General features: G+C 54.5%; 9 protein-coding genes across 9 annotated transcripts; 5 read left to right on the plus strand and 4 right to left on the minus strand.

Moving 5' to 3' along the window:
• Positions 1–1101: 1101 nt before the first annotated feature.
• On the plus strand, positions 1102–3180 carry INS49_006523 (uncharacterized protein; the record flags this gene model as incomplete). Its single annotated transcript, XM_043167295.1, has 2 exons — positions 1102–1150; positions 1481–3180. 2 exons carry the CDS (start codon positions 1102–1104, stop codon positions 3178–3180), a joined length of 1749 nt encoding a protein of 582 aa, XP_043028439.1.
• Positions 3181–3318: 138 nt separating this feature from the next.
• INS49_006524 (uncharacterized protein) lies at positions 3319–4776 on the minus strand (the record flags this gene model as incomplete). Its single annotated transcript, XM_043167296.1, has 3 exons — positions 3319–3891; positions 3948–4173; positions 4262–4776. 3 exons carry the CDS (start codon positions 4774–4776, stop codon positions 3319–3321), a joined length of 1314 nt encoding a protein of 437 aa, XP_043028440.1.
• A 2181-nt stretch (positions 4777–6957) lies between these two features.
• Positions 6958–7470, minus strand: INS49_006525 (uncharacterized protein; the record flags this gene model as incomplete). The annotated part of the gene is made up of 1 exon (XM_043167297.1): positions 6958–7470. One exon carries the CDS (start codon positions 7468–7470, stop codon positions 6958–6960), a length of 513 nt encoding a protein of 170 aa, XP_043028441.1.
• Positions 7471–8695: 1225 nt separating this feature from the next.
• Positions 8696–9597, plus strand: INS49_006526 (uncharacterized protein; the record flags this gene model as incomplete). Its single annotated transcript, XM_043167298.1, has 2 exons — positions 8696–9324; positions 9441–9597. 2 exons carry the CDS (start codon positions 8696–8698, stop codon positions 9595–9597), a joined length of 786 nt encoding a protein of 261 aa, XP_043028442.1.
• Positions 9598–10002: 405 nt separating this feature from the next.
• INS49_006527 (uncharacterized protein) lies at positions 10003–11492 on the minus strand (the record flags this gene model as incomplete). Its single annotated transcript, XM_043167299.1, has 3 exons — positions 10003–10423; positions 10580–11049; positions 11253–11492. The coding sequence occupies 3 exons, from the start codon at positions 11490–11492 to the stop codon at positions 10003–10005; spliced, it is 1131 nt and encodes a 376-aa protein (XP_043028443.1).
• A 1282-nt stretch (positions 11493–12774) lies between these two features.
• INS49_006528 (uncharacterized protein) lies at positions 12775–14153 on the plus strand (the record flags this gene model as incomplete). Its single annotated transcript, XM_043167300.1, has 2 exons — positions 12775–13061; positions 13160–14153. The coding sequence occupies 2 exons, from the start codon at positions 12775–12777 to the stop codon at positions 14151–14153; spliced, it is 1281 nt and encodes a 426-aa protein (XP_043028444.1).
• A 1511-nt stretch (positions 14154–15664) lies between these two features.
• INS49_006529 (uncharacterized protein) lies at positions 15665–17229 on the plus strand (the record flags this gene model as incomplete). Its single annotated transcript, XM_043167301.1, has 2 exons — positions 15665–15718; positions 15835–17229. 2 exons carry the CDS (start codon positions 15665–15667, stop codon positions 17227–17229), a joined length of 1449 nt encoding a protein of 482 aa, XP_043028445.1.
• Positions 17230–19463: 2234 nt separating this feature from the next.
• On the plus strand, positions 19464–22429 carry INS49_006530 (uncharacterized protein; the record flags this gene model as incomplete). Its single annotated transcript, XM_043167302.1, has 3 exons — positions 19464–19925; positions 20089–20353; positions 20469–22429. The coding sequence occupies 3 exons, from the start codon at positions 19464–19466 to the stop codon at positions 22427–22429; spliced, it is 2688 nt and encodes an 895-aa protein (XP_043028446.1).
• Positions 22430–22815: 386 nt separating this feature from the next.
• On the minus strand, positions 22816–24560 carry INS49_006531 (uncharacterized protein; the record flags this gene model as incomplete). The annotated part of the gene is made up of 3 exons (XM_043167303.1): positions 22816–23489; positions 23560–24152; positions 24280–24560. The coding sequence occupies 3 exons, from the start codon at positions 24558–24560 to the stop codon at positions 22816–22818; spliced, it is 1548 nt and encodes a 515-aa protein (XP_043028447.1).
• Positions 24561–26852: the final 2292 nt, after the last annotated feature.

Consider the following 26852-nt stretch of genomic DNA (forward strand, 5'->3'; position numbering starts at 1 on the left):
CGAGTACACGGGCCCGAGTCAATTGATGTCGCGACCACCTCTCGAGACTTTATCACCGTCTGAGGGCAAAATGAGAGAATATAAAGCGGCAATCGTACAGCAGATCAAGCTAATGTAGAAGTTTACGCGTAACCTGACGAAATCAAGGCATTCTGCTATGAAGCACTTTTGGTGAGATGCCTCACGACCGCCCGCATAGGATCGCTTGCTTGCAGGGCCTATCCGGTATTCGATTAAGGCAGAGAGAACTGATCGAAGTCTATCACATCACAACTGGCTGCAAGGAAGTTGAAATGCCCGGGTCCTCCTGACTAGGAGATCACCTTGCGTTCTTGGACTTGCACAATTGCTGAACCGAGATGATGACCGCCAACAAAATCAATCGCCCAGGTTACTCTTCCAAATAAATTGCATTGAAGTTTTACAACACATTATGTTTGCATCACGTTATGCTATCACCAAAAGTTCACGGACTGTCACAGTATCACTTTGGACCAGTTTCAGCATCACGGCCAGGTTCATGCTGACACATGGGTCACATACCAGTCACATCAGCAAAGACAGGCATCTAGATATATTGTGTATGGATCTGTGAATTCCGATGTGACAGACCCGTAGCTTACATGTCAATTCCAGGAGCCCAAATGAAATGCGCAGGATAGCTTGCTTGGTGTCACTACCTTGACCACTAATTCACCGCGGTCTCAAACCTCATGTGGCACTTGAGTTCGAATGCCGGCACTTTGACATAGCTTGTTTTCTGTGTGGAAGCGGAGGGAAAATTCGGGAGCGGTACTCATTGTAGGATCGGGCCGTAATCAATACAAATAGGCATGCACGCATCACGGGCTTCGGTGATAGAATGGATCGTTCGCGTCCATGTCGGAAACTCCGGTGGGTTGGGTGCCGCGAGACCCACTTTGTGCCGAGGCACCGGGCTTGGCCGAGGCATTTCCGTCTGCAGCGCCGGCGGACAGCCCCGGTTTTTGCCGTAAGGTTAGGGAGCTTTTCAGAGTGCCAATCCCGGCCCTTCGCTCCCGACGAACGTTGCGAGATGCTACCGCCGCAGCTTCAGTGGCCCAAGCTGCCTGGCGAGCCCAGATGTCGTCATGTATCTCGCATGTCGATGTCGACCGCCAGGCGCCAACATGTAATCGCGAGAACGCGGCTGCTCACCTTATGCTGCAAGGCCGTTTGGAAATAAAAGAGACACTCGGTGCCTTCTGCCAGCACTATAGAACCACAATCTTGTGAAGTGATCATCAACAGCATTCTCACTGCCCCAGCCTTAGACATTGAATCATCTACAATCACGAGCTCCTCCTGGAAAGTCCCCGAAGACTATCACAGTCGACCGGTCGCCATCTTGGGTGGAGGCGTCCTAGGACGACGCATAGGTGGGACAATAATTACACCCACCTCCTCAGTGCCATCACAAGCACAAAGCTAACATCCCTCCTAGCGACATGTTGGGTAGCAGCAGGCTACGACGTCTGCGTCAGGGACCCCGATGCCTCGCAGCGGAAAGCCTGCGAGGAGTACGTGAGAGCAAACGCCCGTGACTTCCCAGCAGCCAAGGCCAACCTCAACGGTTATGGGGAGATATCCACGCAGGCCGAGCTTTCCGACGCAGTACGGGGAGCATGGCTCGTGATCGAGGCCGTCCCGGAGAAGCTGCAGATCAAGATCGACACCTTCGCGGACCTCGAGGCCCATGCGCCCGAGGACGCGATCCTCGCGAGCAACTCGAGCTCTTACAAGAGCTCTGAGATGCTCGAAAAGGTCAGGGACGAGGCTACGAAGGCGCGCATGCTGAATACGCACTATTATGTGCCGCCCGGCAACAACGTCGTGGAGTTGATGACGTGCGGGTTCACAGACCCCGTCGTGATCGAGTTCCTCCTCGAGAGGCAGAAGGAGGCGGGGACGACGCCCTACGTCGCCCGGAAGGAGTCGACGGGTTTCATCTTCAACCGGCTCTGGGCGGCGGTGAAGCGCGAGGTCCTTGAGATATTGGCCGATGAGGTATCGACGCCCCAGGAGATTGACGGAATGTTCAAAACCATGTTCGAGAACTCAAGGGGGCCGTGCAAGATGATGGACGACGTCGGTCTCGACACTGTTGCTTTTATCGAGTCGCATTACGTCGCTGAGAGGGGCCTGCCCTCGGACAAGACTGTCGATTTCGTGCAGAGGAATTACATCGACGAGGGGAAGCTGGGCGCGAAGTGTCAGAAAGGAGGCTTATATCCTCGCGTTCCCCGTCTTTTGGTTCTCGACCTTGGACTGGCGGCCACCAAGGTCTCCCCGGCGCCGGGCTTCGTGCTGGAGATGTCAGGCGACGGTAAGAACCAAAAGGTCCTCGCCAAGAGCCAGGCATTGCCAGACGGCATCGACGTGGACAAGTCCTCGGGGCGCATGTTCTGGACGTGCATGGGCTTGCCAGGCCACCCCAATGGCGAAGTATTCTCCGCGAACCTCGAGGATGGCTCGGACGCCAGGTGCATCGTGCCCAAGGGCGTGGCCAACACCCCCAAGCAGCTCGTCGTCGAGCCGGTGTCCAAGAAGCTGTACTTCTGCGGCCGCGAGGGGATGCGGGTGTTCCGCTGCAACTACGACGGCGGCGAGCTCGAGACCATCATCAAGACTGGCGACTGGGAGGCAGAGGGCTTCGAAGACCAGACAAAGTGGTGTGTGGGGATCACCGTCTCGCCCAAGCACGGCAAGTTTTACTGGACGCAGAAGGCGGCCTCGAAATCCGGCAAGGGTCGTATTTTCTGCGCAAGCATCGACATGCCCGCTGGACAGACGGCTGAGAGCCGGACAGACGTCCAGCTCCTCCTGGATAACCTCCCAGAGCCGATTGACCTCGAGATTGACGAAAGCAACGACTTGCTATATTGGACTGATCGTGGCGAGCTGCCACTAGGCAACTCCGTGAACCGAGCAACCTTGGATCCTGCGTCTGGCTTGGTGGCTAAGAGCGGCAGTGGGAAGCCGTACGAGGTGCTCGTGAGACACTTGAATGAGGCAATCGGGCTGAAGCTTGATCTCGAAGCTGGTCACATGTACCTCACTGACCTCGGTGGGTCTTTGTACAGATGTAACCTGGATGGTTCGGAAAAGCAGAAGATCTATAGCTCTGATGAGCGGGCACTGGCGGGCATAACAATAGTATAGACGGACTTGCTTTTAGAGGGAGGTTGGCATTCAATTTCAGCGGACGGCGCCTAGATCTAGAGTAAGAGTTTCAATCGATAACGTGAGCAGTGTAGCACACCCTACGAGTGACTTCGGTGGCATTGCGCTCCGATCTATCTATCCCTCACCGCCCATCAACCTCCGGAGCATTAAGACTTCATGCTTGGTGACAAAAACATCCATCGCAGCCTGTCCGAGGGTCGTATCCGTGTCACTGCGCATGGTGCCGTCGAGCTGATCGATCAAGTCCCGAACCTTGGCACCCTCCCACTTGCCGTCGTTGGTCGTCCAAAACACTCGCTTTATTCCAACCGAGTGCATGTAGGCGACACAGCGGTAGCACGGACGTGATTCGGCGGGAGTAGGCGGACGCTTGACATCTTCCGAGATTGAGGGCAAGGGCTTTGACTTGGACGTTTTCATGATTAGCTCGTCATGCAAAGACCCTGTCTCAGCAGACACGGCGGAAGTCGTGGTGCAGGTATCCGGACTCGCTGTCTCAACAGTCTCATCGCTTGGCTGGTTATGCGCACGACGCTTCTTCATGGTTTCCGCGGATGGGCCGTCATTTGCGAGGCGCGCAACATAAACATCGGCACCGACTAGCTTGGGATGTTTCATCCGTTCCTTTACGCCTGGCGACGTTCCAACGGTACGGCCCTTGGGCACGAGAAGGTGCTGATTCCGTGCCTGTTGATAGTCAGCAAAAGTCGACACAAGGACTGAGGTCAGCTGTTGCAACTCACCTTGCGCAGACCAAATTTGCTCTTATTGCTCTCTGTGGCGTCCTGAGGAACGTCCTCTTCGCCGCTAACGGCTATATCACTGTCCGAGTCCTCGCTCTTCTGAGCCATAGATCCTGCTGCTGGAACATCCTTCGAACCCTTCGCCGGCTTATACTTGTACTTGTTGTACTTGTACTTGTACTTGTTCTTGTACCCCTTCTCTTTCTGATACTGATAGGAGTGATGACTGTAGTGATGATGATAGTGATAGCCATGTTTCTTGGTCGTCTGATAGGAGGTCGTTGCATCGATATGTGGAAGGTCTAACGCGCGACCCGTCTGCCTCAGCCGCGCCGGCACCTTGTTGAACCTCCTGCCCGAAGGTAGCGAGGCACACGGCCTGGGCGTAGGAGAGCACCGCGTTGCGCTGTAACTCTCGTTTCCGTTTGGAATCACCGAGTAATTTGAAGCTCGGTTTAACATGAGACACAGTATTGGCAGCCAGGGTACTGCGCGACGAGAGGGCCGAGTTGATGGCCATCATTTCGCTGTGCATGGTCAGATACGCGTTGGCGTGATGGCCACCTCCGCAGTTGCCGATGACGCTCTCGACCGCCTTGAAGTCGCTCTTGTGCTTTGGCGGATCCGGCTTGTCAGGCTGGACGTTGGCCGCAGCCTTTGGCAAGGCCCCGGTCTTCAGGACGCTGCCGCCGTCGTATCCTGGGCGACAATCGTTGAAGCCTTGGCCGATGACCTTGCCTCCCTTGACGACGACGCAGCCATGGCGGTAGTGAAGGGTGGACAGGGCAGCCTGGTCAAGACAAAGATTCAGATACTGATCGGTCTTCATTGTTGCGGTTTGCGATCTGCGGTTGCGATTACAAGGTTGGGAATCGACGGGGCTATTGTTTGCTTCCGCGATGGGGCGATGCTGAACGTTGAGTTTTGGGCTTTCGGTACCTGAATGGTGAATTTCCAATGTTGTTTGCGGTTGCTTGTGGGTGAGTTTGGTTGTGCTCGGGGAACCTTCGATGTTGGTTGTAGAAGGGAAGAAGAGGGAATGCCATCTGGAGCTACCCTTGTTGGTAGTGTGCCCCAAAACGGTCGCCTAAGCTTAGCTCGCCGGTGACTGCAGATGGCCAGTGCAGGGACCCACTTACGACACCACCCGGGATCGTGTAAGTGGCAGGGGTTTGGGGGGCAAGGTGTGAACTTCAATGACAGCAACTCGATGGCACCCTCCCATTTGACATGACTTCTGGTTCGAAGCCAATTACTATGGAGGTATAAAGATTTCCAGGCTTGTGTAGACATCCCTCGGGGATGAACGTTCACCTGAGCGCCCAGGTCCCAAGAGACCGTCATCACTCATTGTGACTCCTTAAAACTGCCAAAGTAGCCTCATTAGGTACATTGGACTTACTTGGAGGGGCACGGCGTGTGAAGTGCCCACGAGCCATAATGGATGGAATTATGTGTGCATACTCGCATCATCGCCCTGAGCAGATCAGATAGCACAGGAGGCAGCCCGTCATTATCTTAGACTGGCTGTGCGGCGATCTAGGAGACTTGAGTGCCTACCATAAATTTGGCTTGATGGCTGGTAGAGTTGTATGAGAATGGTCTGTATTCTCAATTAGAAAACATGCCGGTGTGCAGTTCAATGTTGTTTGTAGACTGTGAGCGTTTGAGAGGTTCTGCCATTGGACGTCACTTCTCCCATCCAGTAGAGTGACTTGCTGGCATCGATGAGACACCAGAAGACAATGGGCACATTCAAGTCTGACGAGAGTCTGTCACAGTACAAGAACAATGATTCAACATTATTTTTCACTTACTATATAATTTCCCGTACACCGTTTACGTTGATCTGAGAAGCCTCAGCCTCGGACTCGGACTCGGAGTTCATAACATTCGCTCACAACGACATCCAACGGAGAGGTAGACAAATAGAATTTGGAAACACACTCGAAATCATAAGAAAGATTCAGGAACGCACCATGTGTGAATACGTTCTTGAGAAATATGCATGCGGTGTAAGTATCTGCTGCAGCACCCCCCCCCCCCTTTGCCCCAAACGGTCAACGCCAACTGTCGCACTCAATCACCCATCTTGGAAGAGTAGGATTTTCGAGTTTATACCCAGAGAATACTGGAATATTTCCTTCATAACTACAACATGGTGTCCAAGAAGCCTCTCGCGGAGCTAATTCATAATGTTCAGTGCAGAGTAACCCCTGGGGTTGCGAACTTCGACCGATTTTCCTGCGAGCGTTTCCAACACACGGGGTACGCGTGCTGGATCCTACCACCAGGAAATCAGAACAATTTAAAGGAGAAGAAAGTGCATGGAAAGTGCGAAAAGTGCAAGAGAAAGAACACTGAGACTTAAATGTCTCCTTACCCACGGATTGTGAGGTGGTAACTCGGCCGGCCGAAGAGGGAGGGTAGCACGCCAGACTCTGCGGCAAGTGGACAAAAGTCCAACGCAAAGTGCAAAGTCATAATGGACATCACTGTGTTGGTTCACTGGCTTGGGTAGCCTTTTAGAGGCAGACGACAGCTGGCACTGAAGATAGCATATTCAGGCACTTCTAACCTGCGCTTCCACTGGGCCGGTCGAAAGGCTTGGGCCTGTACCGATTCCACCAAATTGAGTCATTATTCTTGCCGATGTTCTGTTTCACATGTATTATGAGTAGTGATTTGTCGTTGGAGCTATACCAAGCAATGGCTTTCGCTGAGTGCGGCCGCGCCGTTGATGATGGTGATGGGAAGAGGCCCAATGTCGCGGGCGTCCTTCCACATCTGCGTTCTCGAGTGGTTTGACAGGTAATTACAAGCGACCTCTTGGGTCGTCGCTCCACCCCCTGTATATACACAAGTGCTTAGTGACAGCAGTGCTGTCCATGCGTCGCGCAGAGCAGCCATGCTGCCTCCGGGTTGCTCCACGCATCCACGCACGCCGGACGGTCCGGTAATAGAGCCAGGACCGTGCAAGTCGTTTTCCTCCTCGGCCCCAAGCATTCTATCATGGGACCCTCGTCTTGAGTTGTACGCCATGCCATGTCTTCATCAAGTCACTAAGAACGGCGTTCACCATCCGCTGCTGCTTGAGCATATTTGTACCGCGAAACTTCTCCGAGCTTATCTCGATCCCGTACATGGATCCACAGCCTCCCGATATGTCCTGGACCACCAGCTGGACTGGGCTGAACTCTTTGGCGAGGCGGTCCCAGACCTCGGACTCGGCTTCGTTGAGGAAGTCGGGCTTCTCGAGGGTACTTGATGGGTTCGGCGCTTCGGCGGCGGTCGCACTTGTACCAGGCTGTGCTGAAGACGAGTATGGTCTAATCGTAGCGGCTGGCAGGGCTGTGGTGGGTTGTCTGGGGATGAATCGAGGAGCCCATGGAGCTGTTGACGTTGACGGATGACCGAGGCGTCGGGGCAGTGCGGAGCTCGATGAAGCTTGGCGGGTTGTGTGCTTAGGCAGTCCGGCTAGTCGGCTGCCTCGGAGCAAGGTGGCGCACCTCTGGCATAGCATACTCGTTGGATGTGTAAGTCTGGAGGGTTGGGATGCGGATGTCTGAGATTGCAAAGAGCTTGGTGGAGAATATTTGCAGATGGAGTGTTGTACGGATGCTGGAATGGAGAAGCGATCCCGGCATAGGTACCCTGGTCCCAAGCTCAAGCCTGCAGATTTTGACGTCATAACATTGACCAATCAACGCGCTGTATTATATCAGCAGGCATTGCAGAGGGTGGGGGTGAACCTAGTCTTGCTCTTTCGTTCAAGACATAGTTGCCACCAACATCACATTGCAAACGGCAATAACATTGTGTTGACGATGGACCAGTACTTCATCGAGCGAAGATATGCATGGTAATACAGAGAAGGTTTACTTAGTAGTGTTTCCTGCTCCTCCTACACTGTACCTAGGTAACATCAGAGTGTCATCTACCAAGGTGTATTGTATACAGATCATGCACAGGTTTATATCAAGAAGTCCCTACTTTAAAGAATCGATGTGGGTAGTTGGCTTCATATTAATTGCTACTTGCAATTTGTGAGCCTGTCTTGGACGTTGGTGAACCTTCAAATGATGGGCACCCTGCCTCACTCTGGCCACCAATGACCCACCATGACCTGATGTGCAGAGTGGGACCTATTCTTCAGAAAAACTCCTTCGTGAAATCTGACTATGGATACATATCAATCATATTTGTTCCATGCTTTCATTCTTAGGTGTGTCACCAAAAGTTGTTCATTGTGTTCCTCCTCATAGGTACAATCCTGGAAGGACTTAATTCACTTCAAAAGCACACAACGGCCTGTTCATATATATATAGCTCACCCATGACTCAGCCAACCATTCACTCATGTACTGAACATCAATCTTGTAGTTGTGAGTGAATGTGAAATGTGACTTGCTTTGTGGTGCCAAGTATGCTCACTTTGCTCACTTTAATCACCTTTGGCGAGGCCGTCTTCTATGATCCACGAAATACCAACTAACCTACCAACTAATTCCCCTTTCCTTATCTCCCTCTGTAAACGGCTCACACATCTCTTCACAACGATGAGTGCCAGCTTCGGAACCATGCTTGAGGCTCGCCCTACCAAAGACGGGATGGGCAAAGGTCTGTTTGCAACTGTCGACATATCAGTAGGAACTCGCATCCTCGTAGAGAGCCCTATCATACTTCTACCACCGTCACCAACGCCCTTTCGAGAGTTCTGTCAAGCTGCGCGTTCGATAGACCCCGATATGAACGGCCTCAGGGACCTTCATTGCAACGTTCGGCTCTTGAACGAAAATCTGCCCGGCAATATCTTGGCACAAATCCGCAGCGAAGATCCCCAGAATGCAATCGATGTCCGAAATGATTCTTTTATGAATCTGGTCAGGCTCTACGCAACTTACTACACCAACGCTATTGCAATCATCGAAGACGGCGAGGACACTGGCTCAGCCGTTTTCCGCACCTTCAGTTCTGTCAATCACTCCTGCAAGCCCAACGTCTTCAGCATATTCAGCGCCAAGACCAATCGACAGACTGTCTATGCCGGCTGGAATATCAAGGCAGGGCAGCAGATCCTCATCAGCTACTTCGGTGGCAATGAGGATTTCATGACCTGCGAGCAGCGACTGGAACAGACACGGAGGGACTGGGGCTTCACATGCGCTTGCGAAGCTTGTCTTGAATCAAGAATCACCGACCCTGAGCGCGAGAGAATGGGCCTGCTCAAGAAGAGGCTGGATCAGTCAATCAAGGATTGGCCTCCCGATGATCACAATGCCCGCCAAGCCCTGGCGTTGGAGGTGGTTCAAAAGGCCGAAGAGCTGCTACGATCGATGGAGGAGGCCGGTGTGGGATACTGGAAACTTCGCCAGATGTAAGTTGTATTTCTCTATGAAACCCTATGGTATTCATTACACTATCTCACCGCCCTCTATGGTCCACCAACACACGCAGATCATTCGGACGGTTCAGCTAACCTAACTGGATTAGCTACCAGGAGTGCTCGCGATTCAACATGCTTCTGGGAAATCAGGCAGAGGCGGTCAGATATGCTAAGGAGTACCGCGAGATTGAGGAGATCTACTACAGCGAGGATGGAATAGACCTGGCTTGGATGGATCAGATTGGACTGCGGTTCCCTGAGTGAAGGTCAAGAGATCCCCGGGCGCCATCAATCGAAAGCATATAACAGAATGTCTGGCGCAGAGGCTACTCAGGCACCGGGTTGATGACATATTGTCAAATGCTGTTCACAAAAGTTGAAGCGCCCGGTCTTGATGGTCGCCACTGGGGTCTTGCAATGATCTGGTCCAGGGGAAGAGCTGGAAATAGGACTCCCCTCTGACTCCAATACCTCAGTAAGCTCAACATTTTGCAAAACACCTCAATCTAGACTTCGTCCTTCGCTTCTTTTGTTCGCTTTGAATACAAGAAATGAACATGTAAGCAGCAATGTTGTTGGAATGGGTATAAATCTACTTATTTCTACTTGCTTTCGTATACTGTGATTCGATCCCTGCCTACCCCATCACGGGTCTCTCTTCCACTAGCCTTAGTTGAGGATGTGCTTGTCGTAGTCCCAGTGTGCGTCAAAGTCCTCATGAAGAAGCTTCTGTGTCCACTCATTTCCCTTCCTGGAAACCTCCTCAGGAGGGTACACGCTGGCGAGGTCGATGAGGAGCACCTTGCCATCTTCTATAAGATAGTTGTCTTTGTGATTCGCCCTGGGCTTTCGCTGCCAACCCGTCAACGTCTGGAAAGTGTGCAGGGCTGTGCGGCACAGCTCCTTCTCGTCGTCGGTTTTCGGCTTGTGTGCCTTTCCGTGGTATTTTGTCAACATTCCAATGACCCTCCCCTGCTCGCTGACATAGCCAACAAACTCCGGCGTAATGCCCGTGCCATCGCAAACTCCGTATACCATCATCTCGTTTTCCAGGCCAATTTGGCTACTCACAGGTGTTGGCCAGATTTTCCTATGTAAATTGCGGTTAGCAAAATCCCAGAATGGAGTGCGACTTACAAGCCAAAGCCCATGGTCTAGGTGAACAGCTGTTCCATGCCATGCCTGAGGCTTATCGCATGCCTAGACGAAAAAAGGGTGGCAGGCCGGGAGCGAAGAGGATACTCACATGACCATTTTCAAGTCGCTATCTCCAAATTGGTTGTGCGTGACAACGCGCAGCCTACCACGGTGAGGATTCGTGCCCACTCCGAATGTCTCTCTCAACTTCACGTCCCAGAATCTCAAGCCAACCCATTCGACACTCGGTTTCTCTGCCCAGATTGCTCTTTCGCTCAATTTTGGTAGTGTAATGTTCTCGTATTGAAACACGTTGTGCACGACCTCCCATTCATCATCATCATCCAACTGTTTGAAAAAAGAGATCGTCGCATGATTCCAGTCGCCACCCCTGAGCCAGAGAGGCTCGCAAGCGCAGTATCCGTCTGAGTTGAAGAAGTCGCCTGAAAGGCGGTGGATTCCGAGGTCTTCGCCTTTTGACTGGTCCCAGGTCAGGTATTTGACTTGGTTTTTACCGTCGGGACCTTCAACTGCACATCGAAGCATGGGCTTAAGATCCGGCCGCCAGGTCTTCGGTGCCTATACAAGAAACTGCTCATAAGGAAGTAAGCCACGTTAAATGTTCCAGAAAACAGTGTCGCAAGGGTCAGGACAAGACAGTGTGCATCGCTGTTTATGATCACCCAGCCATCCACGTTGCAATGGAGGCTGCTCTGGCAATGCATGAGACATTGGATAGAAATGCCGCAGGAGGTTTGATGTCAACGGCAGGTCTCACTTACACCCTCTGCTGAGCGCCCGGAAAGAACATTGCTGAGTACAGACAAGAGAGTTCCCGAGTTCACACCGTCAGGTAACTTTCGACGCCCATCACCACTGCTAGAAATTGCAGAAGAGGTCTTCGCAGCCGCGGATGTGGACGTGGTTGCGACGTGGTCATGGTCAGGAATCTCTCCATCAGACAGGGTAGAGTCCTTGGATGGAGGGGCAGACTTGTCGATATCCGAATTGACGTTTCCCATGGATGCAGCTAGCACGTGGACAAATTCAAGGTGAGATGACTCGAGGAACGAGTAAAAGTCTGGTGCCTGTGGTGTACCTTTACAAATGTGCCTAAAACAGGGACTTGGTGTTGATTGATTGTTTACAGTTCATAGTTGAAGAGTTGAAGGAGGGTCGCTCGTTGCGAGGGTAATGCGAATTGTGAACGCTGTCGCACGAACCTTCCTTCCCGACACAACAAAGGCAGATGAAGCGGAAGGAGACATGACAGTTCAAACAGGGCATTGGAGTAGCGGACTGCCTTCTCGGTCAGAGGGAGCCAGGTGTGATGCAAACTTGCAAACGACGGCATCGTTGTTGGCTATCTGCCCATGGCTGAGATGTTGGAAAGAGCAGCTGGCGCCTCGTTGCTGCCAGGTGAACGCACACAGTCTGATTGGTCCCAAGTGAGAACGCCAGTCGCATTAGGGAGTCGTTATTTCCGGAGCGGTTTGATATACGATGTGGATATGTGTACCATGATCAGTTGTCCTCTCCACCCCTGTGTGCACCGAAGACACCTGCCTGCAATTGAATGTCGTAAAAAAGGAGCTTGTCTCGGGATCTTGAATTATTCTCCGAGTGCAGGTCTCTTCGATCGCCACGTGCTTGCTTAGCCCGTGCCCATCGGATTGATGGCCTGATGGTTCTGTCCGTCGTATGCAATTGCCCTTTTCCATGCTACCTGACCCACCTGCCAAACTTTTATGGGAACCCTGCCCTGGCGAGCGCATGGCGTGCGACCCCTATTGACATGCAGTTGAGATTGCCGATGGAACCTCTGAGCTTGTTAGCGCAGGAACAAGGGGAGTCGATAATTCCCCAGAAATGATAAGCCTCGGGTTTAACAGAACCATGCCAAAATTCCAAGGATTCCCCCACCAAACGCGCAAACCTTGTTACCGGGACAAATGGGAAATCGGCGCAGATCTGGACGGAAACGCGAGGGTGGATTGAGGCGCGGGCCGTAGAAGCGCCGCTCGCCTGCGAAGTGATTTCCTGTTCAAGGCCAGGCCGAGGCTGCTATCCACTTCCCACGTGTTGTCTAAACGACCAGCTCCTCTCCGGAGATCATGGAACACCGCCAGGGGGCTGCAAATCCGGCTCTGGGTGGGGCCTTGGTTTGAAGCGCCGCGGATCCGCTTCTAGACCGTGTCGTAAAAAAAGCTTTAGATAAGTAAATGCCGGCACGATCTTCGGGATGCATTGCTCGTCGGCTCCGTGTCCCAACTTTTCCCTCATTCTGTACTATCCACAGACGAAATGGGCTTCAAAGTTATCATTGTTGGCGGTGGCCTGTCGGGCCTCGGCCTAGCCCACTGCCTGACCAAGGCGGGCATCGATTTCATCGTTCTGGAGCGGAGTGATCTGCTCGTTCCGAAAGGTGGAGCCTCAATGGCTCTTTGGCCAAACAACGTGAGGCTCCTGGACCAGCTCGGATTGTTGAAGGGAGCGGAGGAGATCGACTGCGGGATCAAGTACAAGCAAAACGTGCGAAAAGATGGGTCTGTACTTCAGAAGAGCAACATGATGGAGAGAGTCGGCGTCGCGTGAGTTGCCACAACCCTCAGATCAAAGCTTCTATGAACGGCCGGAACTGATGATAGAATATCCTTAGGCTTGGACACCCATGGATGTGCTTTCACAGGCCGAAACTGCACGAGTATCTCTACAACACCCTTCCGGAGCACGACTCTCGCATTCTGAGTAACGTTGAGGTGACTGGGATCGAGACCACGGCAGACGGCGTCAAGGTTAGCTGCAAGGACGGCACCGTCCATGAAGGCTCCATCGTGGTCGGCTCGGATGGCGTCAACAGCTCGGTCAGGAACCACATTGGGAAGGGAGACGACAAGCACGCAGAGCCATTTACGACGAGTTACAGAGCACTCTACGGCTGCTCAAGTTGGACAAAGGGCCTTGATTCTCAGACGTTGTACGAGATGCACGGAGACAAGACCTCGATCCAGGTCATCCCGGGGCCCGATATGGCCATGTTCGTCGTCTATGAGCGCCTGCCCACAACAACAAAAGGGAGTTTACGGTACACGGAGGACGAGAAGCTGCAGTTCGCGAAAGCGGTCGAGGACCTTAGTGTCTCGGAGGATGTCAAGTTCAAAGACATCTGGTCTGAGACAACGTGGTCTTATTTCTCCGGACTCGAGGAAGGCGTTGCGCCAAGCTGGTTCGGCGACCGCGCCGTGCTGATCGGAGACACGGTGCACAAGATGACACCCAACGTCGGTCTCGGGCTCAACAGCGGGTGGCAGTCGGCAGCAGTCCTGACAAACGGCCTGCACGAGCTGCTGTCGAAGAACGCCGAGCCGAGCACCGAGGCTCTCACCCAGGTGTTCAAGGACTACCAGGGAATAAGGAAGAAGAACGCCTCTGATATGAATGGGATGTCGGGGCTCTACACACGGGTAGTGGCATGGGACAACCCGTTGTGGAAGCTCGCGGACCAGTACATCACCCCCTACATTGGAGGTGATTGCGCATTACTCGACCTTCTGCTCGTTCCCCTGGTGGCTAAGCAGGGTAACACCCTTTCATTTGCAGACGAGAACAACTACAGAGTTGGGAAAACGCCGTGGAAGAACGGCCAGACGGTAGCTCTGAAAGATGTCAAGGTGGCAGCGTAGACGAGCTGCCGAAGATGAGCTTTGGCCAGCTGAGCATTCTGAGCCCGGCCCGTTCAAACATCAGAAGCATCTTCAAAGATTAGCGGATATTGTAATAAGGCGGTGGTCACTTTTGTTCGACGTACATAATTTTTCTGCATCATCTAGATACCTATACCCTCATGTCGTGATGTTCTATTCAGTCTCCATTTTCTGTTCGCAAGAGCGTACGTACCGGCCAGGTTAGTTAAGTTCTACCCGCATGATGTCCCCCACCGTTGGAAGCTCAGGTATGGCATTTGGGAGGTCATGTATTGCTCAAGTTGTGAGTATTTTCGGGACGATGTGATACATGAATATTGGACCTGATTTGTTTGTGCTCAAGGGACTCAGCTCCGGCCGCATACAACACCACTAGATGTTTTGCGCCTGGGAGGGGCCGGAGGTCAAGAGGTGATGCACAACCCCACCTCATTGCTTTGGCTCGTCTCTCAATGTCTCTGTTAACGACTGGCAGACAAGAGTCATTCCAGCCAGAGGGCTTGTGCATGAGCCGAGTGTACTTTGGAGCCGAGGAGTCGGCCTATGGTACCCGCCGTTCCGAGCATTTCGACGGTTGCCCGTTGTCAAGTTGGCATCCTGGCTCCGATCATTCTTTTATTCCACCATCGCTGGCTCCCGAAAGTCAAAAGTCTGGGTCGCCAACGACCGGTTTTCGGGAGAGAGGAAGAAGCTTCGACATGGGACGAACCGCTGGCCCGTGCGCCCCCGCAGATTGCTCCTTCAGGACCCAGAACCAGGACGGCGAACAGGGCCTGCATGTGACGACTCGTGGACTGACCGTCAGGGTATCATTCCAAGGTTCCCTTTCTCAATCCTCACTCAGCACGCCGCATGTCGCATGGCGTAAGTCCACATGCCGGCATCATCGTCAAGCAGCCAAGGCACCTACCTTATCAGAGGTTCACCACAGGTCCGTCATAGGCTTCATATGCGGGTCCCTTACATTAACTTGCCGCTGGCCGCGGTCGTCCTCCCCAATTCTCCTGGCATTTCTCCATCTCTGGTTCCACCTTGCCCTGTTTTGCTCTGCTTGCCCAGACTTTCGCTTCCACCAGGAACCACCATACCTCCTCGGTCGACCCCGCAGAATGGCCGACTGCTTCCTCAACTGGCCACTGTGCCCCTTGCCCGTCCCGTGCCCGTCTCCAATTCCTCACTAGGGCGAACACCCACGATGGCACCCGGCTGACAATTTCCCTCCAATAATGGCTGCAACAGGTGCCCGTCGCTGGTAGCTGCCCCAGTGACGTGGACGATGAGCCAGTATAAGATGGCAGGACGGCGCGTCTCGGCAGCTGTGGTTTGGATGGCTGGGCCCAGGGGGGAAAGCTTGAGCAGTTCTCTTTTCGGAAACAGACCGTCGCCGACCATGAGGCCCTTCTCGCTTGCTGTGGCGTCTTTGTTGCTCCAGTGCGGCAAAAGTGCAGCATCCAACGACAGCAGCACCGCACCTCTCGCCACCACCAAAAATGGGACCTACCAAGGGCGTTATCTGCCTGGCTACGACCAAGATCTCTTCCTTGGTATGCCCTATGCGCAGCCTCCCGTGGGAGACCTACGGTTTAGGTGGCCACGGAGTTTGAATGAAACCTTCGACGGGGTTCGAGATGCATCCCAGTATGGGTACAGCTGCATGCAGTACCGCTCGAGCTTCAACATTTCCGAGGACTGTCTCACCCTCAACGTCATCCGACCGGCCGGCGACCACACAAACCTACCGGTCTTGGTCTGGATCTATGGCGGTGGCCTCTATGCTGGCTCAACCGCAGACCCACAATATAATCTCAGCGGCATCGTCAAGGTCAGCCAGGACATGGGACAGCCCGTGATCGCCGTCGACATGAATTACCGCCTTGGAATGTGGGGCTTCCTGCAGACACCCGCACTGGTAGCTGAGGGTTCGAGTAATGCAGGCCTGATCGATCAGAGGCTGGCGCTGCAGTGGATCCAGGAGAATATCGCCGCCTTTGGTGGTGACCCAGAGCGTGTGGTCGTCTGGGGCGAGAGTGCTGGGGCCCAGAGCATTGCCTATCACTTGCTCAGCCATGACGGTCGTGATGATGGCTTATACCGCGGCGCGATTCTCGAAAGCGGCGGTCCAACTGGTTGTCAGGTACAGGACTTGGCTTACTACACTGTCCCTGTGGAAAACCTCACACGGACCGTGGGCTGCTACACCGCGAGTGACCAGCTCGCATGCCTGCGCGGACTTGATCAGGACAAGCTTTTTGCCGCCTCGCCATCACAAGTCTGGAACCCCTTGATCGAGGGGAACTTCCTCACGGGCTACCCAAGCACCCTCATCCGCGATGGGAAGTACAATGCCATTCCCCTCCTGACTGGCACAAATACCGACGAAGGCGCTTCATTTGGTCCGTCTGGGCCCAACACCGAGGCGGATCTCTTCAACGCGTTCCTGTGGTGGCGTAGTTATGCCCTATCTCCCCCAACGATCCGGAAGTTCCTGGAGCTATACCCAGACGACCCTTGCGTCCAGCCGCCCTTGTACATCAACAACTGCTCTGTCTTCCCCTCGAAAGGGCTAGCATGGCGCCGGGGCGCCGCCATTGGTGGTGATATGGTGATGCATTCTGGCAGGCGCAAGATGTGCGAGTTGTATGCCGGAACAGCGGGGCAGGACGTTTACTCGTACAGGTTCGACACGCGCCTGTGGAACAAGACGGAACTCGCCGGGATCCAGCATTTTGACAACGTTGCCTTCAGCTTCCAGAACATCACCGGGCTCCTGGGCCCAAGTCCGACGTATGACAATGACTTGAGGATTGCAAGGTCCGTCGCTGTGGCCTACATCAGCTTTGTACACAACCTCGACCCAAACCCGCCCAGTGCGTGGAACGTGCAGGACAACGTGGACTTGCTGGCCTTACCTACTTGGCCCAAGTACAGCATTGAGGAGCCGACAAACATGGTATTGAATGCTACGGCCGGCCCTTGGGTCGAGGCAGACACATGGAGGAAGGAAGGCATTGCCTTCATGAACACGTACGAGGTTGCAAGGGAGCTGCTGGCATAGCCACGAGGGTACCGGTGTCACCACGGAATAAAATCCCTGATTGCAAAACCCGCTTGATGATGGAATGCAGTGGCTGCAGGGACAAGTCATCGTCACCCAGTCATCCCGACAGCTGGGGAGGTGGCTTCTGCAGTGGTCCCACTGACTGCTGCAATGGCGAAGAAGCCCGGCAGCTCGCGCGGCTGGCGGTCCAATGGACAGCTTACACAGGCGAGATGCAGGAGCTTCCCAACTGTGATGGATGTCCTGGATGTCCTGAACCCAATCTGAAGGATTAATGGTAAAATTTCCATGCTAACTTTCTACAAAACTCAATTCAAAATAAACATCACTGTTGATCCCAGCTCTCCTTCCAGCTCAATGCCCCACCCCTTGGGCCCTTACACGACCTCACGCGTGCGAGCTTCTATGCATGGTCGTGCCACGTGGTTTGTCCCCTGATTGGACAACTGCATGTTTCGAAACACTGCTTCGCGTCCGGGTTAAAAAGGGACAGTTCTATGTCTCAGCCCAAAAAACCTGAGAACAGGGAGACGGGAGGGCGATGCTGCGTTTTGCACAAGTGTTCGACGCATGTTCAAGCAGGCAGCCGGAGTGATCCTCCTGCGGCACATTGGGTTCCGAATGCTTTTCTGGCGATCCACGGCACGCCTGCCTCCCTGTCGATCTTCCAATTTTCTCAGTCGCTGCCTCGGGCCAGATTCCAGTCCGAAAGCCTCGGCGAGCTTTGCCCTAATTTCCGGTCGTCGTTGCCACACCAGATAGGGGGCCAGCCAATATCAAGCAGCTTTTCTTCTTCTTTAGGCGTTAATCTCATTTCGCGTCCGCATTGGACCACCAACTCGGACCACAGAGCACTTCAGTTGAAGTCAATGACTCAACTGTGAGCCCGGTGCGCTTGACTGGAAGGGGGAGGTCGAAGTGGCGGCTGCGCCGTGTTAAGCGCCGTTCAATCTCGGCGGATTGCCCCTCTTCTCCAGGCGATCTTGAACGAAGCTAAATCTGGGTCTAATCCGACCACGCAAGTGCAAATGTTCAGCACCATCGCCCTGTCAGAGATCGGACGAAACGTTGACAGCGGCCTGCAGCTCAGTTGCACCCCGGTCCGTTGGAGCTCAAGCCGCTGCGGCACAGCTGCATCTGCCTCTGACACACAGACATCCACCAACAGTGCTTGCAGAGCACAGCACTTTCAATGGCGGTCGTCGTGGAGAAGCTGCTCTCTCGCGGCGGAGACGGCCAAGACGGGACCCTTGGTCAAGCATTCAGAAGTTGTCAGGCGGACAGGACCAGCAGCGACCTTCCTGATTGTCCGATTCTTTAAATTAGGCTCTCGTTTTTGAATCCTTGTCCCCACTTTCTCGAAAGCTTTCCGCAGCTCGGCCTGCCCGCCTAGGCAAAGACCGTGGGAAAGCCAAGCTTTGCCCAGCGCCGCCGTCGAAAAGTGCTCCAGAGGTGTCTGATATTGCAACTGACCCTGCACCTTGCATATCTTCCCCAGTCCCGTCCAATGGATCTTCATGCCCTTGATCAAGCCACGGTGATAAGGATGCCGGTTAAACTACACGCAATTCCACAAGGCGACTGGCCCACGCACCGTAGTCAGTCCCTTGGCCCTCGGGTGCGTCCCTGGCTGGCGTTGGGGGACCTCTGGCAGCTTGGTACCGGTCGAGGAGACTGAGTCGCCCCCCTGGGTGCTAATATCGCTGGTACCTGCGAGATGCAGAATGGATGATGCTATGGCCATGGCAGGAGCTGCCCATGCGGAACAAGCGCGAGAGCTACGCTGCCCACCCATGGCTTGTACCTGCAGGTGCAGCACGGCGCATGGTAACAACAAGCCTGCAGAGCAAGTGTACGGTTACTGCTACGGTGAATATGGCATTTCACTTGACCCTCCGGTCACAGACCACTCCGACAAGTACTTACAGCCTAGATTGCACGCCATTCGGTTTGTTCCTTTCCCTCTTTTCTTCTGTAGCCTCAATGCAGCGTTAGACCCCTGTTTGCCCAGCTCACCAAGAAGCACTCCCTTCATTCATATAAGTTCGCGCCCTAGCATGCCCTTCTCCTCCTCTTCGACGTTGTGCCCCAGCTCCTGCTTGTCATTCTTTCCCGCAGTTGCTGTCTGGCTCCCTGCAACTTCGTCGTTCTCTTTCTATCTACCCCTGGAATCTTCTCCTGGGTTTTTCTTCTCCAGGGCTCTTGGCCGAAGGTATTCTCTCCTAGGCACCATGGTTGGACTCCGAGTCATCAGCGGCCTCCTGGCTGCCATTGGCCTCGTACAGGCCAGCAACCTCGTCCCGGGCGCCTTCATCGTCGAGTATGAGGACGGGGTTGACATTGACGCGGAACTGTCGTCCGTCCAGGACGTGGCCTCGACCCGCATGAAGCTCGACTACAAGCTGTTCAAGGGGGCGTCCATCCGCTTCCACGACGCTGACACGGCCAACGACCAGGCCGATCTTCTGGGCACTCAACCTGCCGTCAAGAAGATGTGGCCGGTCAGGCTGTACAACGTGCCGAAGCACACGGTTCACTGGACGGCAGGTGAAGACGCTCACGAGGAGGGTGCGGCAGAAACGCGGCAGGCCCCTGCTGATACGTTCTCGCCTCACGTAATGACCCAAGTCAACCAGCTGAGGGATCAGGGCGTCGTGGGTGAGGGTATCAAAGTGGCAGTTGTCGACACTGGTGTAAGTTCATGAATTCCCCACACCTGCTCATGCCATACCTTGCCCAACCTGGGACGGCTTTATGACCCACAACATCAGCTTCTTCGTGATGGTACTGCAAGGATGGAAGACCAGAGTCCAAGAATATGGCCTTGGCCACTCCCAGCTAACACCGTCACTGTAGATTGACTACCGTCATCCATCTCTCGGAGGCTGCTTCGGTCCCGGGTGCTTGGTTTCTTTCGGCTACGATCTCGTTGGAGATGCATTCAACGGATCAAACACCCCCTTTCCGGACCCGGACCCTTTCGACTGTGGTGGTCACGGTACCCACGTTGCTGGTATCGTTGCCGCTCAGACGAACAACCCGTACGGCATCATTGGTGCCGCAACGGGAGTGACGCTGGGTGCTTACCGTGTGTTTGGTTGTGATGGGTCCTCCCCTGACGGTACGTTGCTTAGATTCCTTGTGCTTTCGAATCGAAGATGAACCTGCCCTGGCGACCTTGCGGATTTCTTCATCAGCTTTTCGTGGTCCATGGCTAACCCGATATCTGCGAATAGATGTTCTCATTGCAGCATTCAACATGGCGTACGAGGCAGGCGCTGATCTCATCACGGCGTCTATAGGGGGCGCGTCGGGATGGAGTGAGGAGCCATGGTCTGTCGCCGTGTCACGAATTGTTGAGAACGGCGTCCCGTGCACTATCTCTGCGGGGAACGATGGTGCCGAGGGTCTGTTCTACGCCAGCACCGCAGCAAACGGAAAAGGCGTCACCGCGATTGCGTCTGTTGATAACGCGGTGACCCCGGCCCTGCTCACCGTTGCCGGCTACACGGTTGAGAATGGCACAGAGGAGTCGTTCGGTTACACGCCCGGGCAGCCTTCGGCCTGGGCTGGTGTCACTTTGCCCCTTTGGTCTGTTAACTTCGACACCGCGGATCCCGCGAACGCTTGTACCGCTCTGCCGGCTGATTCCCCTGACCTATCTGAGTACATCGTTCTCGTGCGCAGAGGCTCCTGCACCTTCGTCCAGAAGCTACAGAACGTCGCTGCGAAGGGGGCACGCTATGTTATCGTCTACAACAATGTCCCTGCTGGCGCTACTGCCGTCAGCGGCACCACTGTTCCAGGACTCGAGGCTGTTGCTATGGTCACGGCGGATCAGGGAGCCAAGTGGATCGCTGCGCTCTCAGCCGGCCAGAACGTGACAGTCGCCATGACTGATCCAAACACCGCGGAAAAGTCCCTGACTCTGACACCCAACAACTTGACGGGAGGCTTCCTTAGCACGTACACCTCCTGGGGGCCGACGTGGGAGGTCGACTTCAAGCCTCAGCTTGCGTCCCCTGGTGGACTGATCCTGTCCACGTACCCTACGGCCTTGGGCTCGTACGCGGTGCTCTCAGGAACGTCTATGGCTTGCCCTCTCGTTGCCGGTATTTACGCTCTCTTGATGGAGGTCAGGGGGACCAAGGACCCCAAGACCCTTGAGAACGCTCTGTCCGCGACATCGAACCCCAACCTCTTCAACGATGGCTCGACGACGTACCCCGTTCTGGCACCAGCTGCGCAACAAGGCTCGGGTCTGGTCCAGGCTTACGATGCGGCATACTCAACATCTCTACTTAGCGTCAGCAGTCTTTCCTTCAACGATACAGACAACATACTTCCCGTACAGAACTTCACCGTTTCAAACACTGGCAAGACCTCCGTCATCTACACGCTGAGCCACGTCGGCGCGGCCACTGGCTACACTCTCCCAGGCAATGGCACCATCTTCCCTGCCCCGTTCCCCAACGAGCTCCTGGACGACTACGCGACCCTTGAATTCCTCAGCGGGACGTCGTTCACGTTGCCGGCTGGACAGCGCAAGATTGTGACCGTAAAGGCCACACCCCCCGCTGGTCTCGATGCGGAGAGACTGCCCGTGTACTCGGGCTACATTGCCATCAACGGTTCCGACTCGTCTAGCTTGTCACTCCCGTACTTGGGTGTTGCTGGGTCCCTGCACTCCGCCACGGTCTTGGACCCTGCTTTGACATACCTGAGCAGTTCGCTCAACTTCAACGATTTCCCTGTCTCAGAAAACCATACTTTCATGCTGCCCCCTCCCGGCCACGCCAACGACTCCCAGTACAACGTCAACAGCACAGACTACCCACGGCTGTTTATCAACTTGGCCCTCGGATCAGCAGTGATTCGCGTCGATGTTGTCCCGGCGTCCTCAGACGCCAACACCACCGAGTCGCTCGGTCTTGCCACCATCGGTGATGTATACATGACACCGCTGGAGTACCAGCCCCGTGGGCCGCAATCATCAACTTGGGACGGGCGACTCGCTACCGGAGAGTACGCTCCTGCGGGTGTCTACAAGTTGGTGGTTCGGGCGTTGAAGATCTTCGGCGACCGGAACAAGGCGGACGAGTATGAGCTGGTCGAGACGACTGAGTTCGGAATACAGTACATTGGCGCCTCCCCGTACAAGAGGGCGGACAGAGTGCGCAAGGAGTGGGCTGCCTAAATGCTGTCAAACCGCCTAGGTGCAGTGCAAGCACATAAATAGATGCTGAGATATACAAAGGCACTGGAAAGGCGATTAAGGGATGCACATCAGGTAGCTCATGTTTGGAGCCGTCAACAAGCTTCGGCAGTAATGAAGTCCATGGATGATGACATGTTCTCGCACACGAACAATAAGATTCTCATAATGTGAAGTAGCGACACAAGATCTAGTCCAATCCGTCCTACAGCATTGTGGCCCTTGCTAGTAGCAGCCCAGCCAGGTCTACCTGGCATGCTAGTTTAACAGAGCGAATATGCAGACGTGTATGACTGACTACCCGCGCAGTGGTCAAGCGTCGATCGCGAGTGTGTTTCGTTTCTTTTTCAGCTGGCCTGTTTTATGCTTTAAACATTGGTCTCCTTCTTCTCCGAATTCACCCTCTCAGCCTCGTGGACAGACGCGGCCTCGGCCTCTATGTCCTTGGCCTTGAGGTCGCTCTCCGTCTCGATGTTCATACCAGCCGGTCTGGCGGAGAATTCGCGTCCCCTCTTCTCCGGGCCAAACGCGGTGGTAACTGCGATCCCGACTGCGATGATAGCCGTCGCGATGCCCATGACGGGCCCGTAGGCCTCGACCAGCTCGCCCGCGTTGTTCCTGATGAAGTTGCTCTCGGCGAGCGCGTTCACGATCTGGGCCGAGGGGCTGCTGATCATGTTGCCCAGCTGGTAGGTGATGCCCGGGAAGCTGCTCCTGAAGGCCGGGGGCGACAGCTCGTTGAGGTGGATGGGGATCACGCCCCACGCGCCCTGCACGAAGAACTGCATGAAGAAGCCCGAGGCCGACAGCGAGCGCTCGGTCGTGGGCAGGATCCAGGCTGGGATCAGGGCGGCCGAGATGAGGGCCGCGCAGACGATGGTGCGGCGACGTCCGAACCACTGGCTGACGTAGCCCAGGATTGTGCCGCCGACACAGGCACCTGCCTTCATGAGGATGGAAGCTCGGCTGGCGCCGGAGTTGTCCAGGCCCTTCTCGGTGATCATGAAGGTAGTGTAGCTGTCCTGGGAGGTGTGGCTGTAATCTATCATCGAAGGTCAGCTCGCAAGTCCGTTACGAGTATTGTTCTGAGAAGGAGGGCTGTTAGAACTCACAGTTGAACCAAGTCATAAGGATAATGCAGTAGATGCACATCTTCCACTCCTGGCCCAGCATAACCTTGGTCTCCTTCCAGAAATGCGTAGCATGGCCACCGGTCTTGCCAGCCTTGCGCGCTTCAATGAACAGCTGCGATTCCGGGAAGCACATGCGGATCAGGCCGACTCCAATGGAAAGCCCAGCGGCGATCCAGAAGACGGTCTTCCATGTCTCCGTGCCGCCGCCCACTCCGAGGTTCGCGCAAGCCGCGCAGACATAGCCGAAAGAGTAGCCTTGTTGGAGGATACCAGACATGAGACCTCTGGCGTCCACGGGACTGTTCTCCAATGCCATAGCAATGGCATTACCATAGACGCCACCCATGAAAAGGCCGAACAACGACCGAACAGCAAGGAACTGCTGAAACGTCGAGCAGTAGATAGTGGCGACCTGTAACAACCCGAGGACAATCATATTGACCACCATGGGCCACTTTCTCCCCCATCTGTCTCCAGCCAGCCCGAACATGGCCGCGCCGACCGAGCGGAGCAGCAGAGTGAGGGTGATGGCCTCGGTGATGCTTGTCTTGGAGACATCAAAGTACTTGGCCCTGTAAAGCTTGGCGCATTAACAATTGTTACACGGCGTATACTCAGCTCCTATGGCTCCCCGGGAGTATTTCCCAAAACGGAGCTAGCTTGAAGCCACAATTTGAGCACGAGGGCTAGGTTACTCACAATTTGACAGTCTGGATAGACAGGGCGTGGAAATCGAAGGCATCAGCAGTCCAGGCTGAAAAGCCGACGATGAAAAACACCCAGTCCTTGGCAGAGAGCTGGGCCATCAGGCTGATGGGGTTCTTCAGCGGGATTGGCTTCGCCCACTCGCAGGAGGATTCGCCATCTGGGTTGGCCACGACAACGCGCTGCTTCCACGTGAAAAGGTCACGGATGGATTGGCTGGCCGTTGGGATTATCCCCTTGGCAACGGGGTCAGCCGGCTCGTGAGTCGTCTCCATGGCGGACGGGCGAGGGGTGGCTATTAGTGCTGGTGAACAAGGAGGCTTGGAAGAAAGCTTGACAAGTCTCTATACAGCTTGGCCTTGAGAGGAATGCTCCCGAACTGCACAATGGATCGAGGCTAAGGTCGATAGAAAGCTGGATTTCAGGAAAGGACAAGACACCTCAGTGGTCTAGGCACGGGAAGTAGCGCCTCTATATACATTCACTTCGGCGGGCACTGCTGGCCTCCTCCCTTTGCATTCCAGCTGACTAGTGCGACGCCATCTCGTTAAAGATTTGCGAAACTGGGGACAATCCGGGTGGACATGGAGGAATACGGAAGACTGCAAGTGGCCGCGTAGGCTGTCCGTGTGCGCGCGTGTGCTGATGGCTTTCGGCACATCGTGACACAGCCAGTATGCAGAAGAGACAACGGCTGACGAGGGTAGTACTTCGTCTATGGCTCTGCCAAGTGTCTTAGCTGTTTGCCAAGTGCTGGCCAAGATGAGGGGGCATTTCGTTGGTTCCTTTGCGGTCAGCAAGGGATGGATCTCGCGCGTGCTCTGATTGGGCCGCCGTCGCCGAGGCCTCGTCTGTGGCTGGACGAGTCTTCCCCATGGGGTCGGGGCTTTTATCTGGTTGCAGTCATGTCTAGGATCCACACGGGGCTGCTGGACCCAGCAGAACGGATCAATGTTAACGTTTCAATAGCATTTGGGCCCCACTCCGGGGTTCTTGACCAGGTTTAGTCACGCCATTGTTGGGCTCACGGAGTCAGTCGCCTCTACAAAAATTCACGACTCTATGATGAGTGCCAAGGGAGGATGCGAGACTTGGTTGACAGCGTACCAATGACCTCGAGCACTAGACAAAATCTCGGATGAACGCCAGTCTGCATGGGCCCGGAAGCATGTCGCCCAGGGAGATCTTCAAATCCTTCACAAGCCAGATCAAGGAAAGCGAGATGCGGCTTTTTTGACTCGAGATGCATCTGAGATACATCACAATCAGGAGAAGATGACACTGCCGTGCAGCACGACATCCAGCCCAGAGCCTCCTACTGGGAGGAGACAGTGCCAAAGAAGTGGCACCCCACGCAGGCGGTGTGCTTCCTCACTGTCAACCAAGACGGGTGGCTGATGCCCGAATGTCTTGGGCAACTCTTGTTGACGCCATTTCCTCTTGGAGGAAGCTTGTGTCGTGCTGGAACTTTGACCAACATCTTTGATGTATCACAGTTGCCCGCCCTGCTCGGGACATTTCCACCTTGGGGAGCTTGGCGGCCGTGGGGAGCTGCCAGCTGAGAAGGAGCCGGTTGGTTGACTCTGAACCTTTACGCGCCTGCTATCGGCTAAAGGAGCTGACTCCCGGCGCTGATGAGCCCTTTTTTCGGCATACTCAGATGGGCCAAATCTGTGGCAGCTTGGCTTGATATACTTCCCGCACTGCAAGGAGGGCCATTCGAAACACGATAACGACGTGTGGTCTGTGATTTCTTGTCCTGAGCGTCTATCGTACGATTAGACTGCAAACCCAAAATCCAAAGCAACCGACTCGGACTATCTCTCCGCCCCAGGCAAGTCGTGGTTCTTCACATGTCCCGACGGATGGCAAATGTCGCCTCCCCACACACATCAACACGAATGCTGGGCTGTATCCACATTCATTTGTCCCTTGTTTAGCGGGTCGGCGGGCGTGGGCGTCAAATCTTACCACGTGTGAGCCTGCGATACGATTGCTGTAGACAGTTCTCGAAATTTACGGAGCATGTCTGCTGAAGAAAACAATAGATTGCCGGAATTATGTCTTGAAATCTAAAATTGGTAATTGGTGTCAGACTCTGAGACCACATGACTTGGCGACTCCGGTCATGTTTCTTCTATCCACATCTTCCAAACAAGTTTTCCGCTGCGCTGGATTGGCACTGTTTCGATTTCCACAACGTTGAAACTGCCGCACCGTTACGGTAGCAACATACCAAGAGATACGGGCTGGCGGCTGTATTTCCCCAGAAGACGACGCACGAACTGTCGTTTCATGGCACGTGTCAAGCCAGCCACATCTTCTAGGACATTGAAGATCTTCTCCAGCCTGCATTCTGCTTGTATAGAGGAAGTATCCGCCGACTTCACCAGCGCCAAGTAGGTAGGTGACGGGTCATTATCGTGTTTGTGGCATCGGCTTCCTTCAGAGGTGTTATTCTTGGATGCGGAAGGCCTGCATATGCAGTTAGCCCTTGCGGATCTAGTACCCTGCAAATCGGAGGCGACGGGTCCTGAGGCTATTTGAACTCTAAGTTAAGCTTGCCT

The sequence above is a fragment of the Diaporthe citri genome (assembly GCF_014595645.1).
Source record: "Diaporthe citri strain NFHF-8-4 chromosome Unknown scaffold_2, whole genome shotgun sequence".
Taxonomy (NCBI): Eukaryota; Fungi; Ascomycota; class Sordariomycetes; order Diaporthales; family Diaporthaceae; genus Diaporthe; species Diaporthe citri.